This window comes from Oncorhynchus nerka, linkage group LG27 (assembly GCF_034236695.1).
Source record: "Oncorhynchus nerka isolate Pitt River linkage group LG27, Oner_Uvic_2.0, whole genome shotgun sequence".
Taxonomy (NCBI): domain Eukaryota; kingdom Metazoa; phylum Chordata; class Actinopteri; order Salmoniformes; family Salmonidae; genus Oncorhynchus; species Oncorhynchus nerka.
In genome coordinates, this window is record NC_088422.1 from 55135947 (window position 1) to 55153081 (window position 17135).

Sequence of the window (17135 nt, forward strand, 5' to 3'; positions counted from 1 at the left end):
CTCAGAAAAATAAATAAACGTTATCTCACTGTCAGCTGCGTTTATTTTCAGCAAATGTAAATATTTGTATGAACATAACAAGATTGTATGAACATAAACATTAGTAAATATTTTTATGAACTTAAGATTCAAAAACTGAGACATAAACTGAATAAATCCCACTGACATGTGACTAACAGAAATGAAATAATGTGTCCCTGAACAAAGGGGGATCAAAATCTAAAGTAACAGTCAGTATCTGGTGTGGCCACCAGTGCATCTCCTCCTCATGCACTGCACCAGACTTGCCAGTTCTTGCTGTGAGATGTTACTCCACTCTACCACCAAGGCACCTGCAAGTTCCCTGACATTTCTGGGGGGAAAGGCCCTAGCCCTCACCCTCCGATTCCAACAGGTCCCAGACAGGCTCAATGGGATTGAGATCGGGGCTCTTCGCTGCCATGGCGGAACAAGGACTTTCCTGTCTCGCAGGAAATCACGCACAGAACGGGCAGTATGGCTGGTGGCATTGTCATGCTAGAGGGTCATGTCAGGATGAGCCTGCAGGAAGGGTACCACATGAGGGAGGAGGATGCCTTCCTGCAATGACACCAAGCTCAGTCCGATGATACTGTTACAAACCGGCCCAGACCATGACTGAACCTCCACCTCCAAATCGATCCCACTCCAGAGAATAGGCCTCGGTGTAACGCTCATTCCTTCGACGATAAACGTGAATCGGACCATCACCCATGGTGAGACAAAACCGGGACTCGTCAGTGAAGAGCACTTTTTGCCAGTCCTGTCTGGTCCAGCGATGGTGGGTTTGTGCCCATAGGTAACGTTGTTGCCGGTGATGTCTGGTGAGAACCTGCCTTATAACAGGCCTACAAGCCCTCAGTCCAGCCTCTCTCAGCCTATGGCGGACAGTCTGAGCACGGATGGAGGGATTGTGCATTCCTGGTGTAACTCAGGCAGTTTTTGTTGTCATTCTATACCTGTCCCGCAAGTGTGATGTTCGGATGTACCGATCCTGTGCAGGTGTTGTTATACGTGGTCTGCCACTGTGAGGACGATCAGCTGTCCGTCCTGTCTCCCTGTAGCTCTGTCTTAGGCGTCTCACAGTACGGACATTGCAATTTATTGCCCTGGCCACATCTGCAGTCCTTATGCCTCCTTGCAGCATGCCTAAGGCACATTCACGCAGATGAGCAGGGACCCTGGGCATCTTTATTTTTGTGTTTTTCAGAGTCAGTAGAAAGGCCTCTTTAGTGTCCTAAGTTTTCAGAACTGTGACCTTAATTGCCTACCATCTGTAAGCTGTTAGTGTCTTAATGACCATTCCACAGGTGCATGTTCATTAATTGTTTATGTTTCATTGAACAAGCATGGGAAACAGTGTTTAAACTCTGAAGACCTGTGAAGATATTTGGATTTTTATGAATTATCTTTGAAAGACATGGTCCTGAAAAAGGAATGTTTCTTTTTTTTCTTAGTTTAGTTCATAATGAATAGTATAACAAATCTGAATGCAAGCACAATAAGTTGAGTCCATCTGCACACTTCAGCCTTAGTTTGGAATTGATAGCTTAAACGGTTAAAGCATAGTACCGTCTAGAATTTGATGATGTTTTACCATTCTAGTCTTTGGACTTTGAAATGAATGGTTTTCTGCAAATGTGGTTGTCATATAAAAAAGTATAAATAATATAAAAAAATAATGAATCTAAGTTAGGGCAGAATGCACATTTGAAAGTTGGTTTATGTTGATAGCTGAAACTGTTTAAGCGCTAGAGCCAGCAGAAGAAGTCAAATAATATGAGTATGGAAGAGTTCTAGACAGGTCTCGCTTTCAGCAAGCACATTCATTGCATGGGATTGGTGCATGCCGGTTGGCTGCTATACATTGGGTCTTTAGCCTGGTTTGCTAACTTCCTCTCTCAAAGAGTGCAGTGTATAAAGTCAGAAAATCTGCTGTCTCAGTCACTGCCTGTCACTAAGGGATTACCCCAAGGCTAGATCCTAGGCCCCACACTCTTCTCTGAGGGTTTAGAGCTTGAGGTAGTCACCTCATACAAGTTCTTGGGAGTATGGCTAGACGGTGCACTGTCTTTCTCTAAGTAACATATCAAAGCTGCAGGCTAAATTAAATCTAGACTTGGTTTCCTCTATCGTAATCGCTCCTCTTTCACCCCAGCTGCCAAACTAACCCTGATTCAGATGACCATCCTACCCATGCTAGATTACGGAGACATAATTTATAGGTCAGCAGGTAAGGGTCCTCTCGAGCGGCTAGATGTTCTTTACCATTCGGCCATCAGATTTGCCACCAATGCTCCATATAGGACACATCACTGCACTCTATACTCCTCTGTAAACTGGTCATCTCTGTGTAACCGTCGCAAGACCCACTGGTTGATGCTTATTTAGAAAACCCTCTTAGGCCTCACTCCCCCCTATCTGAGATATCTACTGCAGCCCTCATTCTCCACATACAACACTAGTTCTGCCAGTCACATTCTGTTCAAGGTCCCCAAAGCACACACATCGCTGGGTCGCTCCTCTTTTCAGTTCGCTGCAGCTAGCAACTGGAACAAGCTGCAACAAACACCTCAAACTGGACAGTTTTATCTCAATCTCTTCATTCAAAGACTCAATCATGGACACTCTTACTGACAGTTGTGGCTGCTTTGTATGATGTATTGCTGTCTCTACCTTCTTGACCTTTGTGCTGTTGACTTTGGCCAATAATTCTTGTACCATGTTTTTGTGCTGCTACCATGTTGCGTTGCTACCGTGTTGTTGTCACGTTGTGTTGCTACCATGCTGTGTTGTCATGTGTTGCTGCCTTGTTATGTTGTTGTCTTTGGTCTCTCTTTATGTAGTGTTGTGTCTCTCCTGTTGTGATGTGTGTTAAAAATGGCTCTAAATACTTTTCTGTACTTGATATAAAAATCCTGATAAATAAGGACGTCAGTGGACGTTGGCCTATGGCGGTTCTAGTAATGACGTCATTCACAAGGCAAGAGGGGGTGCGCCCTGAGTAACTTCGCTGAGGAACTGATTAAGTGAATTAATAAAGTTTTAGTGGCAATCAGCATATTTTGCATTATGGTTTGCATATTATTAGAAACATAGTACCTGGTTAGTGAATTGATTATAGCTTCAGCTGTAAGCCAGCAAGAACAGTTAGCCTACAAAGCTGGAAGCTACCAGTATCTTCTTGCATTGTAAAGTGTCCTAGCCTGTATGAGCATAGTTTTGCGAACAGTTTCAACATTGCTACATGCCGTGTCGCATTATTCAAGTGTGTTAACTTCTGTGCAGCATTATAGGGGGGACATCGGCTGCGCAGATAGACAGAGTTGATCTGTGAGACACATTTGACAGAAATACCAAAAGTAACAACATTTCTACTCCAATTTGGGCTCAATCTGTGCTTTATGCAATTGCCATTTGGCAACATATAGACTATCAACACAAATTCTCCCAAACTGACTGTGCATATTTTCCACAGACCACTTGCCTAAATGTTTCGGAAGTTCCCTGAGTTACAGTATGTTTGGCTATAAGAATGGGCAAAAACACGAATTTACTTTAAAATTTAATATGAACATGTTGCTGACTGTATACATGTGACATTCACAATGTTGCATTATAGTGCCCAAAATGAACTGGATAAAAGTGTGAGTTATTTAGTTTCTAACAATGTCCCACATTTAGAAAACGTCACAGAGTGAGAACCACCTCGTTTCTTTGCCAACAGTAATATATTTTTTAATAGTGTCAATGGTCAAAATTACCTTTGCGGCGGGTTTAGTAATAATATTTGAAAAATATTCCAACACGCTCTGCACTTTATTTTATTTATTTTAATCTTATGTTAACTCTCAGTTTTTGTCATAGACATCATAGATGGCAATTGTTTTTAAACAACATCGTCCATCATGGGGGTTAGCGACAGTTGCTGTCAATGAAGATGTCAAAGTTCAGTTAGATTGATCAGACAGATTGTACAGAAATATATTGCGCTTTGGAGGGTTCAGAGAGTTTAACATTTCCTCTCCCTGTGTCTTCTTATTCTATCCCACCCCCTTCCCAATCTCCTTCCACTCTCCTTCTCTCCCCAGGTTGACCCATGACATTAGCCTGAATGAGTTTGAAGATGACGACTTGTCTGAGATCACTGAGATCACAGATGAGTGTGGGATGAGTCTCAACTACATGGGCCTAGAGATTAAGGTAAAAAGTAGCACTTCAAACCTGCAGTTGCTTTATGACAGTCACACACACACACACACACACACACACACACACACACACACACACACACACACACACACACACACACACACACACACACACACACACACACACAATGGTCTGGAGAGTTAAAACACCACTCTAAAATAGCAGTTTAAATACTTCCCGCCAATAAAAACAACTCCACACAACAATATTGTTCAGATAATCTGTGCGCACCTCAGAATTGGTTTTACCCAGTTGATTGGCTTGAAGAAAAATCAACCACCAAGGGCTACTCTTGACGAGAATGATCTGTCAAAGTCAAAAGGCTGGGGGAGATGTACAGATGGGTCTTTGAGATGAGGAAGGGGTTTGGTTGTACAGGGTTGTGATTAGAGATGGTTTTGTATGAGAACGATTGAAAGGTGCCTTTTCTCCTCAATCGAGATGTTGGGCTCAAGTCCGGGTTCTGACTGGGCCACTCAAGGACACTCAGAGACTTGTACCGAAGACACTCCTGCGTTGTCTTGGCTGTGTGCTTGGGGTCGTTGTCCTGTTGGAAGGTGAACTTTCATGCCAGTCTGAGGACCTGAGTGCTCTCGAGCAGGTTTTCAGCAAGGTTCTCTCTGTAATTTGCTCCGTTCATCTTTCCCTCGATCATGACTAGTCTCCCAGTCCCTGCAGCTGAAAAACATCCCCACAGCATGATGCTGCCACCACCATTCTTCGCCATGCAGATGGTGTCAGGTTTACTCCAGACGTGACGCTTGGCATTCAGGGTAAAGAGTTCAATCTTGGTTTCATCAGACCAGAGAGTCTTGTTTCTCATGCTCTGAGAATCCTTTAGATACCTTTTGGCAAACTCCAAGCTGGCTCTCATGGGCCTTTTATTAGGAGTGGCTTCCGTTTGGCCACTACAATAAAGGCTTGATTAATGGAGTGCTGCAGAGATGGTTGTCCTTCTGGACGGTTCACCCATCTCCACAGATTAAGTCTGTAGCTCTGTCAGAGTGGTCATCGGAATCTTGGTCACCTCCCTGTCCAAGGCCCTTCTCCCCCAAATGCTCAGTTTGACCTGGCCGCCAGCTCTAGGAAGAGTCTTGGTGGTTCCAAACTTCTTTCATTTAAGAACAATGGAGGCAACAGTGTTCTTGGGTCTTTCAAAGTTGCAGACCTTTTTTGGTACCCTTCTCCAGATCTGTACCATGACACAGTCCTGACTTGGAGCTCTACGGACAATTCCTTCGACTTTTGGCTTAATTTCTGCTCTGATATGCACTGTCAACTGTGCGACCTCATATAGACAAATCAGGTCCAATCAGGTCCAATCAATTGAATTTACCACAGGTGGGCTCCAATCAAATTGTAGAAACATCTCAAGGATGATCAATAGAAGCAGGATGCGCCTGAGCTCAATTACGAGTCTCACAGCGAAGGGTCTAAATACTTATGTATATAAGTTATTTCTGTTTTTGTATTTTTAATACATTTGCAAAAATATCTAAAAACATGTTTTCACTTCGTTATTATGGGGTACAGTGCCTTGGCATTTTTATTTTATTTTGTTGCCTTACAACCTGGAGATAAAATAGATTTTGGGGGGGGTTTGTATCATTTGATTTACACAACATGCCTACCACTTGAAGATGCAAAATATTTTTTATTGTGAAACTAACAAGAAATATACAAAAAAAACAGAAAACTTGCATAGCATGCATAGCTATTCAACCCCCCCCAAGTCAATACTTTGTAGAGCCACCTTTTGCAGCAATTACAGCTGCAAGCCTCTTGGGGTATGTCTCTATAAGCTTGGCACATCTAGCCACTGGGATTTTTTGCCATTCTTCAAGGCAAAACTGCTCCAGCTCCTTCAAGTTGGATGAGTTCCGCTGGTGTACAGCAATCTTTAAGTCATACCACAGATTCTCAATTGGATTGAGGTCTAAGCTTTGACTAGGCCATTCCAAGACATTTAAATGTTTCCTCTTAAACCACTCGAGTGTTGCTTTAGCAGTATGCTTAGGGTCATTGTCCTGCTGGAAGGTGAACTTCTGTCCCAGTCTCAAATCTCTGGAAGACTGAAACAGGTTTCCCTAAAGATTTTCCCTGGATTTTTCGCCATCCATCATTCCTTCAATTCTGGCCAGTTTCCCAGTCCCTGCTAATGGAAAATATCCATACAGCATGATGCTGCCACAACCATTCTTCACTGTGGGGATGGTATTCTCGGGGTGATGAGAGGTGTTGGGTTTGTGTCAGACATCTTGTTTTCCTTAATGACCAAAAATCTCAATTTTAGTAATCTGACCAGAGTACCTTCTTCCATATGTTTGGCGAACACCAAATGTGTTTGCTTATTTTTTTCTTTAACCTCTCTGGTACAATTGGGACACCTCGACAACTGCCAGTGAAATTGCAGGGCGCCAAATTCAAAACAACAGAAATCCCATAATTAACCTCTAGCGACGAGCAATCCCGAATCCGGGAGCGTAATCATAGCCTCAAGCACATTACCATAACGCAATGATTCCTATTCATGAAAATCGCAAATGAAATGAAATAAATATATTGAAACACAAGCTTAGCCTTTTGTTAACAACACTGTCATCTCAGATTTTCAAAATATGCTTTTCAACCAAAGCTACACAAGCATTTGTGTAAGAGTATTGATAGCCTAGCATAGCATTAAGCCTAGCATTCAGCAGGCAACATTTTCACAAAAACAAGAAAAGCATTCAAATAATATCATTTACCATTGAAGAACTTCGGATGTTTTCAATGAGGAGACTCTCAGTTAGATAGCAAATGTTCATTTTTTCTAAAAATATTATTTGTGTAGGAGAAATCGCTCCATTTTGTTCATCACTTTTGGCTAACTTTTTTCCAAATTAACTCAATAATATCGACAGAAACATGGAAAACGTTGTTTAGAATCATCCTCAAGGTGTTTTTCAAATATATATATTCAATGATAAATCCTTCGTGGCAGTTGGGTTTCTCCTCAGTAGCAAACAGAAAAGTACTGCAGCTGGAGATTACGCAATAATTGCGACGGAGGACATCAAGCGACCAACTGGTAAATGTAGTCTCTTAGGGTCAATCTTCCAATGATATGCCTACAAATACGTCACAATGCTGCAGACACCTTGGGGAAAACGTGGAAAAGGTAAGCTGACTCCTAGCTCCTCCACAGCCATATAAGGAGTCATTGCCATGAGGCGGTTTCAAAAAATGCGGCACTTCCTGATTGTATTTTTATCTGGGTTTTTTCTGTAACATCAGTTCTGTGGCACTCACAGACAATATCTTTGCAGTTTTGGAAACGTCAGAGTGTTTTCTTTCCAAAGCTGTCAATTATATGCATAGTCGAGCATCTTTTCGTGACAAAATATCTTGTTTAACCTCTTGCTTCTACCTGAGACGCTTGCGTCCCAACTAGAGCTCTGGAAATGCAAATGCGCTACGCTAAATGCTAATAGTATTAGTTAAAACTCAAACGTTCATTAAAATACACATGCAGGGTATCGAATTAAAGCTACACTCGTTGTGAATCCAGGCAACAAGTCAGATTTTTAAAATGCTTTTCGGCGAAAGCATGAGAAGCTATTATCTGATAGCATGCACCAATACACTAACATTTAACATTTAACATTTAAGTCATTTAGCAGACGCTCTTATCCAGAGCGACTTACAAATTGGTGCATTCACCTTATGACATCCAGTGGAACAGTAGTGCATCTAAATCTTTTAAGGGGGGGGGGGGGGTGAGAGGGATTACTTTATCCTATCCTAGGTATTCCTTAAAGAGGTGGGGTTTCAGGTGTCTCCGGAAGGTGGTGATTGACTCCGCTGTCCAGGCGTCGTGAGGGAGTTTGTTCCACCATTGGGGGGCCAGAGCAGCGAACAGTTTTGACTGGGCTGAGTGGGAACTGTACTTCCTCAGTGGTAGGGAGGCGAGCAGGCCAGAGGTGGATGAACGCAGTGCCCTTGCTTGGGTGTAGGGCCTGATCAGAGCCTGGAGGTACTGAGGTGCCGTTCCCCTCACAGCTCCGTAGGCAAGCACCATGGTCTTGTAGCACCAATACACTACAACACAAAAGCCACGCAGGGGACGTAAACAAAATAATTAGCATTTCGGCGTTACACAAACCGCACAATAAAATAGAAAACAGTCATTACCTTTCACCATCTTCTTTGTTGGCACTCCTAGATGTCCCATAAACACTATTGGGTCTTTATTTCGATTAAATCGGTCCATATAAAGCCAAGATATCGTTATATGTAGACTGTGTGATCAACGAAAAAAACAGCGTTTTCAAAACGTAACGTCATTTTTTTAAATTCAAAAAGTTGACGATAAACTTTCACAAAACACTTCGAAATACGTTTGTAATGCAACTTTAGGTATTAGTAAACGTTAATAAGCGATAAAATTCATCAGGAGGCGATGTAAAAATCATTAGCTGTCCGTCTGGAAAAATGTCCGGCTAGAAACTCAACGAAAATATCCGGTCCTAGACCTGAAGAAATACGGTGCCTTGCATGTGTTTGACCAAGAAAAAACTTGAAGGGAAATGACAAGACTCTAGACACCGTGTGGAAGCTGTAGGTACTGCAACCTCAGTCAATTAATTGTGGTTCACCTTTATCAATGGGTTCAAGTAGCGCATGGATATATTTTCCCATTTTCAGTGATCAGTTTTTCCTGTGCTTTTCGATGTAAATGCCGTTCTGGTAAAGCCACAGCAGTGATTTAACCAGTTTTATAAACGTCTGAGTGTTTTCTATCCACACAGACTAAGCAAATGCATATACTATATTCCTGGCATGAGTAGCAGGGCGCTGAAATGTTGCGCGATTTTTAACAGAATGTTCAAAAAAGTAGAGGGTAGAAGCAACAGGTTAAAACGGGAACGTTTTTCATCCAAAAATTAAAAGAGCACCCCCTATATCGAAGAAGTTAACATTCCTCAAACATACAAGTATTATACACCATTTTAAAGATAAACTTCTTGTAAATCCAACCACAGTGTCCGATTTCAAAAGGGTTTACTGCGAAAGCACACCATGCGATTATGTTAGGTCAGCACCTAGTCACAGAAAACCATACAGCCATTTTCCAGCCAAGGAGAGGGCTCACAAGTCAGAAATAGCGATTAAATGAATCACTAACCTTTGATGATCTTCATCAGATGGCACTCATAGGACTTCATGTTACACAATACAAGTATGTTTTGTTCGATAAAGTTCATAGTTATATCCAAAAATCTCAGTTTACATTGGTGCGTTATATTCAGAAAAGCATTGTCTCAAACAAACATCCGGTGAAAGTGCAGAAAGCCACATCAAATTACAGAAATACTCATTATAAACATTGATAAACGATACAAGTGTTAAAAATCCGAATAAAGATAAACTTCTCCTTAATGCAACTGCTGTGTCAGATTTCAAAAAGGCTTTGGATGCCTAAATAAACACATAATGTATTTATTAACATATAAGATGTGAATTGGCAACATTTCATTCCAACGTCTGAGTTTATTTCCTCCCTTCAGCTCGACAATGGATGCCATCGATTCATTCTTCAAAGTGTGTAGAAATTAAGTACTCATCCAAGAAGTGCCCTCCGTGCTCAGTCTAGCATACTTTGATTTGGATTCATACTCCAACCATTTGCATGCTATAATTTGCATGCTTGGAGCATGGTAGTATGCATTTTGAGAAACACCAACTGTATCACACACGAAGAGGTGAAGACTGCTGGATAATCATATTATTTCATTATAGTATCTACACTATTATAGAAACACAGGCCACATGGACATGACTGGACGATAAACTATACCCTGACTATGTAAAGGATAACCTGTATAAATAAAGCAATAAAGGGTCTGAATACTTATGTAAATAAGCTATTTCTGTTTGTAATGTTTTATACATTTGCAAAAATGTGGGGTATTGTGCATAGACTGATGAGTTTTTTTGTCAATTTTAGAATAAGGTTGTAACATAACAGAATGTGGAAAAATGCACTGTATATACAGTATATACACTACTGGTCAAACGTTTTAGAACACCTACTCATTCAAGGGCTTTTCTTTATTTGTACTATTTTCTACATTGTAGAATAATAGTGAAGACATCAATACTATGAAATAACACATATGAAATCATGTAGTAACCAAAAAAGTGTTAAACAAATCTAAATATATTTTATATTTGAGATTCTTCAAATATCCACCCTTTGACTTGATGACTGCTTTGCACACTCTTGGCATTCTCTCAACCAGCTTCACCTGGAATGCTTTTCCAACTATCTTGAAGGAGTTCCCACATATGCTGAGCACTTGTTGGCTGCTTTTCCTTCACTCTGCAGTCCGACTCATCCCAAACCATCTCAATTGGGTTGAGTTGGAGGATGCAGCACTCCATCACTCTCCTTCTTGGTCAAATAGCCCTTACACAGCCTGGAGGTGTGTTGGGTCATTGTCCTGTTGAAAAACAAATTATAGTCCCAATAAGCTGAAACCAGATGCGATGGCGTATCGCTGCATACTTACTGCTAATATTGGCTGCTTAATTAATTATATCAGACAGACTCAACAAAAGGCCTACTTACAGTTACAAATGTGGTAGCCTGCTGTCTCTGGGAGAGAAATGTGTCACTATTTGTAAAATGCTTTGCCACTATTTGTAAAATGCTTTGCATTCAATCTAGCCATTTGAACTATTTGGCCTAGAAAAAAAGGAAAAAAATGCATTCTTGTTTTAGGCTCCTTCTTTCAAATAGTTTTACTTGTCATATATATCCTGCTACAATAACTGAGTATTTTCTTATTGTCTCATCCCGCATAAAACAGAGTTTTTGTCTTCATCTACTGGATATATCACACAGCTAGGGGCCAATATTAGCAGTGTAGCAAAAAGTTGCCTACACAGCAAATGAGAGCTTGCATTTGTTATGGAGTTCATCATTCTTCTTGGTGCTTAACTTATTTGTGCATAAATTCTTGTTTGATAAGTTGGAGTGAGAAAGTGTCCAAAGAAATGAGTACCACTGAAATAAAGGATAAATATATATATTTTTAATTGAAACACATCCAACCAACACAAAGAAACATGCGCACACACACTCATCCTTGTCCCTGATGCTATGTCTGTGAAGAGTGAGAGATGACTTGTGTGCATGCATGCTTCTGCAGAAAGTTGCAGGAAATTAGAATCATTGTTGCGTTCTTTTAATATCTTACGTGAATTATGTTTAAAACATTTAATTAATGTTCTACTAAGTTCAATACATTTGTTAATTATGTTTAAAACCTCTTAGCGTCCTCGGAGATGTCTGCGTCCCACCCAGCCATCTGGAAATGCAAATGCGCTACGCCAAATGCTAATAGCACTCGTTAAAACTCAAACGTTCATTAAAACAAACATGCAGGGTACTGAATTAAAGCTACACTCGTTGTGAATCTAGCCAACAAGTCAGATTTTTAAAATGCTTTTCAGCGAAAGCATGAGAAGCTATTATCTGATAGCATGCAACACCCCGAAATACCTGAAGAGGACCTAAACAAAATAATTAGCGTAGCCGGCGCTACACAAAACGCAGAAATAAAATATAAAACATTCATTACCTTTGACGAGATTCTTTGTTGACACTCCTATATGTCCCATAAACATCACTATTGGGTCTTTTTTTCCAATTAAATCGGTCCATATATACCCAAAATATCCATCTATGAAAACTGTGTGATCCAGAAAAAAACACCGTTTCAAAACGCACCGTCATTTTTTAAAATTAAAAAAGTTGCCTATAAACTTTCACAAAACACTTCAAAATGCTTTTGTAATCCAACTTTAGGTATTAGTAAACGTTAATAATCTATCAAATTGATCACGGGGCGATGTGTATTCAATAGCTCCACGTCTTCAAATCATGGTCGGAAATCTCTCTTCCAAAACATCCTGTCGGAGACCGGATAGAATGGGGTCTCTCTTCTTCGTTTGACCAAGAAACAACCTCCAGGCAATTGCCAAGACTGGTGACATCGTGTGGAAGCTGTAGGACTTGTAATCTCGGAGCCATCTAATTTGCTGTGCCATAGACAATACATGCAAGTGGCGCATTGATATTTTTTCCACTTTTTGGTGATCAGTTTTCCTTGGGCTTTTCGACGAAACACACGTTCTGTTATAGTCACAGCCGTGATTTAACCAGTTTTAGAAACGTCAGGGTGTTTTCTATCCACACATACTAATCATATGCAAATACTATATTCCTGGCATGAGTAGCAGGACGCTGAAATGTTGCGCGATTTTTAACAGAATGTTCGAAAAAGTAAGCCCTAGGCTGAAGGGGTTTTAACACGTACATGCATGTTGTGCATGCATGTACGTGTGGTTGTGTAGGTAAACCTTTACTCATTAGAGTGCAGGGCAATTGGATTTGATTTGCGGTCATTTGTTTGGATGTAGTAAAATACTAAATGTCAGGGCTGAATCGGGCTATGAGATAGAGTAATGACATTTACTTTCTCTGCATTATTCCTGAACACACACACGCACGACCCCACACACACGCACGCATGCACGCACACACACACCCCCCCACCCCCCCCCCCACACACACACACATACACACACACTGCTGAGAGGACAAACAGCTGACTTTTTATTCCTCAAAGAGACCTCTTTGTTTTAGAAGAAACAGCAAAATGAAGGGAGGGGAGATGAGGGAGGGAGGATGGAGGGAGCAGAGAAAATGAAGAGAAGGAGGGACATGGGAGGGGGGTGATGGAGGAGAGAGGGAGGGGGGCGTATCGGTGGAGTGTGGGTGTGCATGAGCCAACGAAAACACGGACAAGGAGGAAAAGGAAACCTATCTCCATGGCAACAGTTTTATCTCAACTACTGTAAGATTCATTGCTGAAAATATATGCAGCGTTGGAACACGCTTCTTATGTACGACGCAACGCGGAGTGCCTGGATACAGCCCTTGGCCACATACCACAAACCCCCAAGATGCCTAATTGCTATTATAAACTGGTTACCAACGCAATTACAGCAGTACAATTTGTTTTTTGTCATACCCATGGTATACGGTCTGATATACCACGGCTGTCAGCCAATCAGCATTCAGGAATCAAACCAGCCAGCTCATAATAGAACTGGTATCTTCTATTTCAAAAACCTTCTAGCATTATGAAGATAAACCTTCCTTTTGTAGCTTGTGTTTGGTCATACATATACAGGATACATTATATGGACGAAAGTATGTGGTCAAATTAGTGGATTCGGCTATTCCAGCCACACCCATTGCTGACAGGTGTATAAAATCGGGCACACAGCCATGCAATCTCCATAGACAAACATTGGGGCTGTTTTCATGGTTCGTGCTAGGCCCCTTACTTCCAGTGAAAGGAAATCTTAACGCTACAGCATAAAATGACATTCTAGACGATTCTGTGCTTCCAACTTTGTGGCAACAGTTTGGGGAAGGCCCTTTCCTGTTTCAGAATGACAATGCCCCCGTGCACAAAGCGAAGTCCATACAGAAGTGGTTTGTCAAGATCAGTGTGGAACAACTTGACTGGCCTGCACAGAGCCCTGACCTCAACCCCATCAAACACCTTTGGGATGAATTGGAATGCCGACTGCGAGCCAGGCCTAATCGCCCAACATCAGTGCCCGACCAAGTCCCCGCAGAAAAGTTCCAACATCTAGTGAAAAGCATTCCCAGAAGAGTGAAGGCTGTTATAGCAGCAAGGGGGGGACCAGCTCCATATTAATACCCATGATTTTGGAATGAGATGTTCGATGAGCAGGTGTCAACATACTTTTGTGCATAGAAATGTTATGTTCATGTCTAGTATGCCTGTGTCAAAAAAATGGTGATTGGCCAATGCAATGCCAGGCATCAGGATCCTCAGGCTGTGGTGGTGTTTCTGCCCAACTACATTGCAGACGCATGCCAGACAGTCGGGAAGAACTACTGAATATAAGTGCAACGTCAACTCACCATCAGTACAACCAGGAATATGACTTTCGCGAAGCGGATCCTGCCTTCCACCCAGGACAGCGGAATGGATCCCAGCCTGTGACCCAAAACAACGACGTCGTAAAAGAGGCAAACGAAGCAGTCTACTGGTCAGGCTCCAGAGACGGGCACATCGCGCACCACTGCCTAGCATACTACTCGCCAATGTCCAGTCTCTTGACAACAAGGTTGATGAAATCCGAGCAAGGGAAGCATTCCAAAGAGACATCAGAGACTGTAACGTTCTTTGCTTCACGGAAACATGGCTCACTCGAGAGACGCTAACGGAATCGGTGCAGCCAGCTTGTTTCTTCACGCATCGCGCCGAAAGAAACAAACATCTTTCTGGTAAGAAGAGGGGCAGGGCGTATGTCTTATGATTAACGAGACGTGGTGTGATCACAACAACATACAGGAACTCAAGTCCTTCTGTTCACCTGACTTAAAATTCCTCACAATCAAATGTCGACCGCATTATCTACCAAGGGAATTCTCTTTGATTATAATCACAGCAGTATATATTCCCCCCCAAGCAGACACATCGATGGCCCTGAACTAACTTTATTTGACTCTTTGCAAACTGGAAACCACATATCCTGAGGCTGCATTCATTGTAGCTGGGGATTTTAACAAGGCTAACCTGAAAACAAGACTCCCTAAATTGTATCAGCATATCGATTGCGTAACCAGGGCTGGTAAAACCTTGGATCATTGCTATTCTAACTACCGCAACACATATAAGGCCCTCCCCCGCCCCCCCTTCGGAAAAGCTGACCACGACTCCATTTTGTTGCTCCCTGCCTACAGACAGAAACTAAAACAAGAATCTCCCGCGCTCAGGTCTGTTCAACGCTGGTCCGACCAATCTGATTCCACGCTTCAGGACTGCTTTGATCACGTGGACTGGGATATATTTCGCATTGCTTCCAACAACAACATTGACGAATACGCTGATTCAGTGAGCGAGTTCATTAGAAAGTGCATTGACGATGTCGTTCCCATAGCAATGATTAAAACATTCCCAAACCAGAACCCGTGGATTGATGGCAGCATTCGTGTGAAACTGAAAGCGCGAACCACTGCTTTTAACCAGGGCAAGGTGACCGGAAACATGACCGAATACAAACAGTGTAGCTATTCCCTCCGCAAGGCAATCAAACAAGCTAAGCGTCAGTATGGAGACAAAGTAGCGTCACAATTCAACGGCTCAGACACAAGAGGTATGTGGCAGGGACCAGGATGTCTTGCTCCCAGGCAGACTAAATAACTTTTTTGCCCGCTTTGAGGACAATACAGTGCCACTGACACGGCCCGCAACCAAAACCTGCGGACTCTCCTTCACTGCAGCCAACATGAGTAAAACATTTAAACGTGTTAACCCTTGCAGGGCTGCAGGCCCAGACGGCATCCCCAGTCGCGTCCTCAGAGCATGCGCAGACCAGCTGGCTGGTGTGTTTACGAACATATTCAATCAATCCTTATCCCAGTCTGCTGTTCCCACATGCTTCAAGAGGGCCACCATTGTCCCTGTTCCCAATAAAGCTAAGGTAACTGAGCTAAACGACTACCGCCCAGCCCCTGTAGCACCTACTCGACCCCGCCCTGTGCAACTGGGTACTGGACTTCCTGACGTGCCGCCCCCAGGTGGTGAGGGTAGGTAACAACATCTCCATCCCGCTGATCCTTAACACTGGGGCCCCACAAGGGTGCGTTCTGAGCCCTCTCCTGTACTCCTTGTTCACCCACGACTGTGTGGCCATGCACGCCTCCAACTCAATCATCAAGTTTGCGGACGGCACTACAGTGGTAGGCTTGATTACCAACAACGACGAGACGGCCTACAGGGAGGAGGTGAGGGTCCTCGGAGTGTGGTGTCAGGAAATTAACCTCACACTCAACTTCAACAAAACAAGGAGATGATTGTAGACTTCAGGAAACCGCAGAGGGAGCACCCCCCATCCACACCGATGGGACAGTAGTGGAGAGGGTAGTAAGTTTTAAGTTCCTCAGCGTACACATCACGGACAAACTGAATTGGTCCACCCACACAGACAGCGTCGTGAAGAAGGCGTAGCAGCGCCTCTTACACCTCAGGAGGCTGAAGAAATTCGGCGTGTCACCAAAAGCACTCACAAACTTCTACAGATGCACAATCGAGAGCATCCTGTCGGACTGTATCACTGCCTGGTACGGCAACTGCTCCGCCCACAACCGTAAGGCTCTCCAGAGGGTAGTGAGGTCTGCACAACGCATCACCGGGGGCAAACTACCTGCCCTCCAGGACACCTACACCACCCGATGTCACAGGAAGGCCACATCAAGGACCACCTTGTCATCAAGGACAACAACCACCCGAGCCACTGCCTGTTCACCCCACTATCATCCAGAAGGCGAGGTCAGTACAGGTGCATCAAAGCAGGGACTGAGAGACTGAAAAACAGCTTCTATCTCAAGGCCATCAGACTGTTAAACAGCCACCACTAACATTGAGTGGCTGCTGCCAACACACTGACTCAACTCCAGCCACAATGGAAATTGATGGAAATTGATGGAAAATATATCACTAGCCACTTTAAACAATGCTACTTAATATAGTGTTTACATACCCTACATTACTCATCTCATATGTATATATATATACTGTACACTATATTATCTACTGTAATCTTTATGTAATACATGTATCACTAGCCACTTTAAACTATGCCACTTTGTTTACATACCCTACATTACTCATCTCATATGTATATACTGTAATCAATACCATATACTGCATCTTGCCTATGCCGTTCTGTACCATCACTCATTCATATATCTTTATGTACATATTCTTTATCCCTTTACACTTGTGTGTATAAGGTAGTAGTTTTGAAAT

General features: G+C 42.6%; 1 protein-coding gene across 1 annotated transcript in view; it reads left to right on the plus strand.

The window, feature by feature from the left end:
• The window catches only part of mapk8ip1b (mitogen-activated protein kinase 8 interacting protein 1b), a 95865-nt gene that overhangs the window by 8357 nt on the left and 70373 nt on the right, over positions 1–17135 (plus strand). The window contains exon 2 of the mRNA XM_065011152.1: positions 4110–4221. Within this exon, the coding sequence (XP_064867224.1) occupies positions 4110–4221 (112 nt within the window). The remainder of the gene's footprint in view (positions 1–4109; positions 4222–17135) is intronic.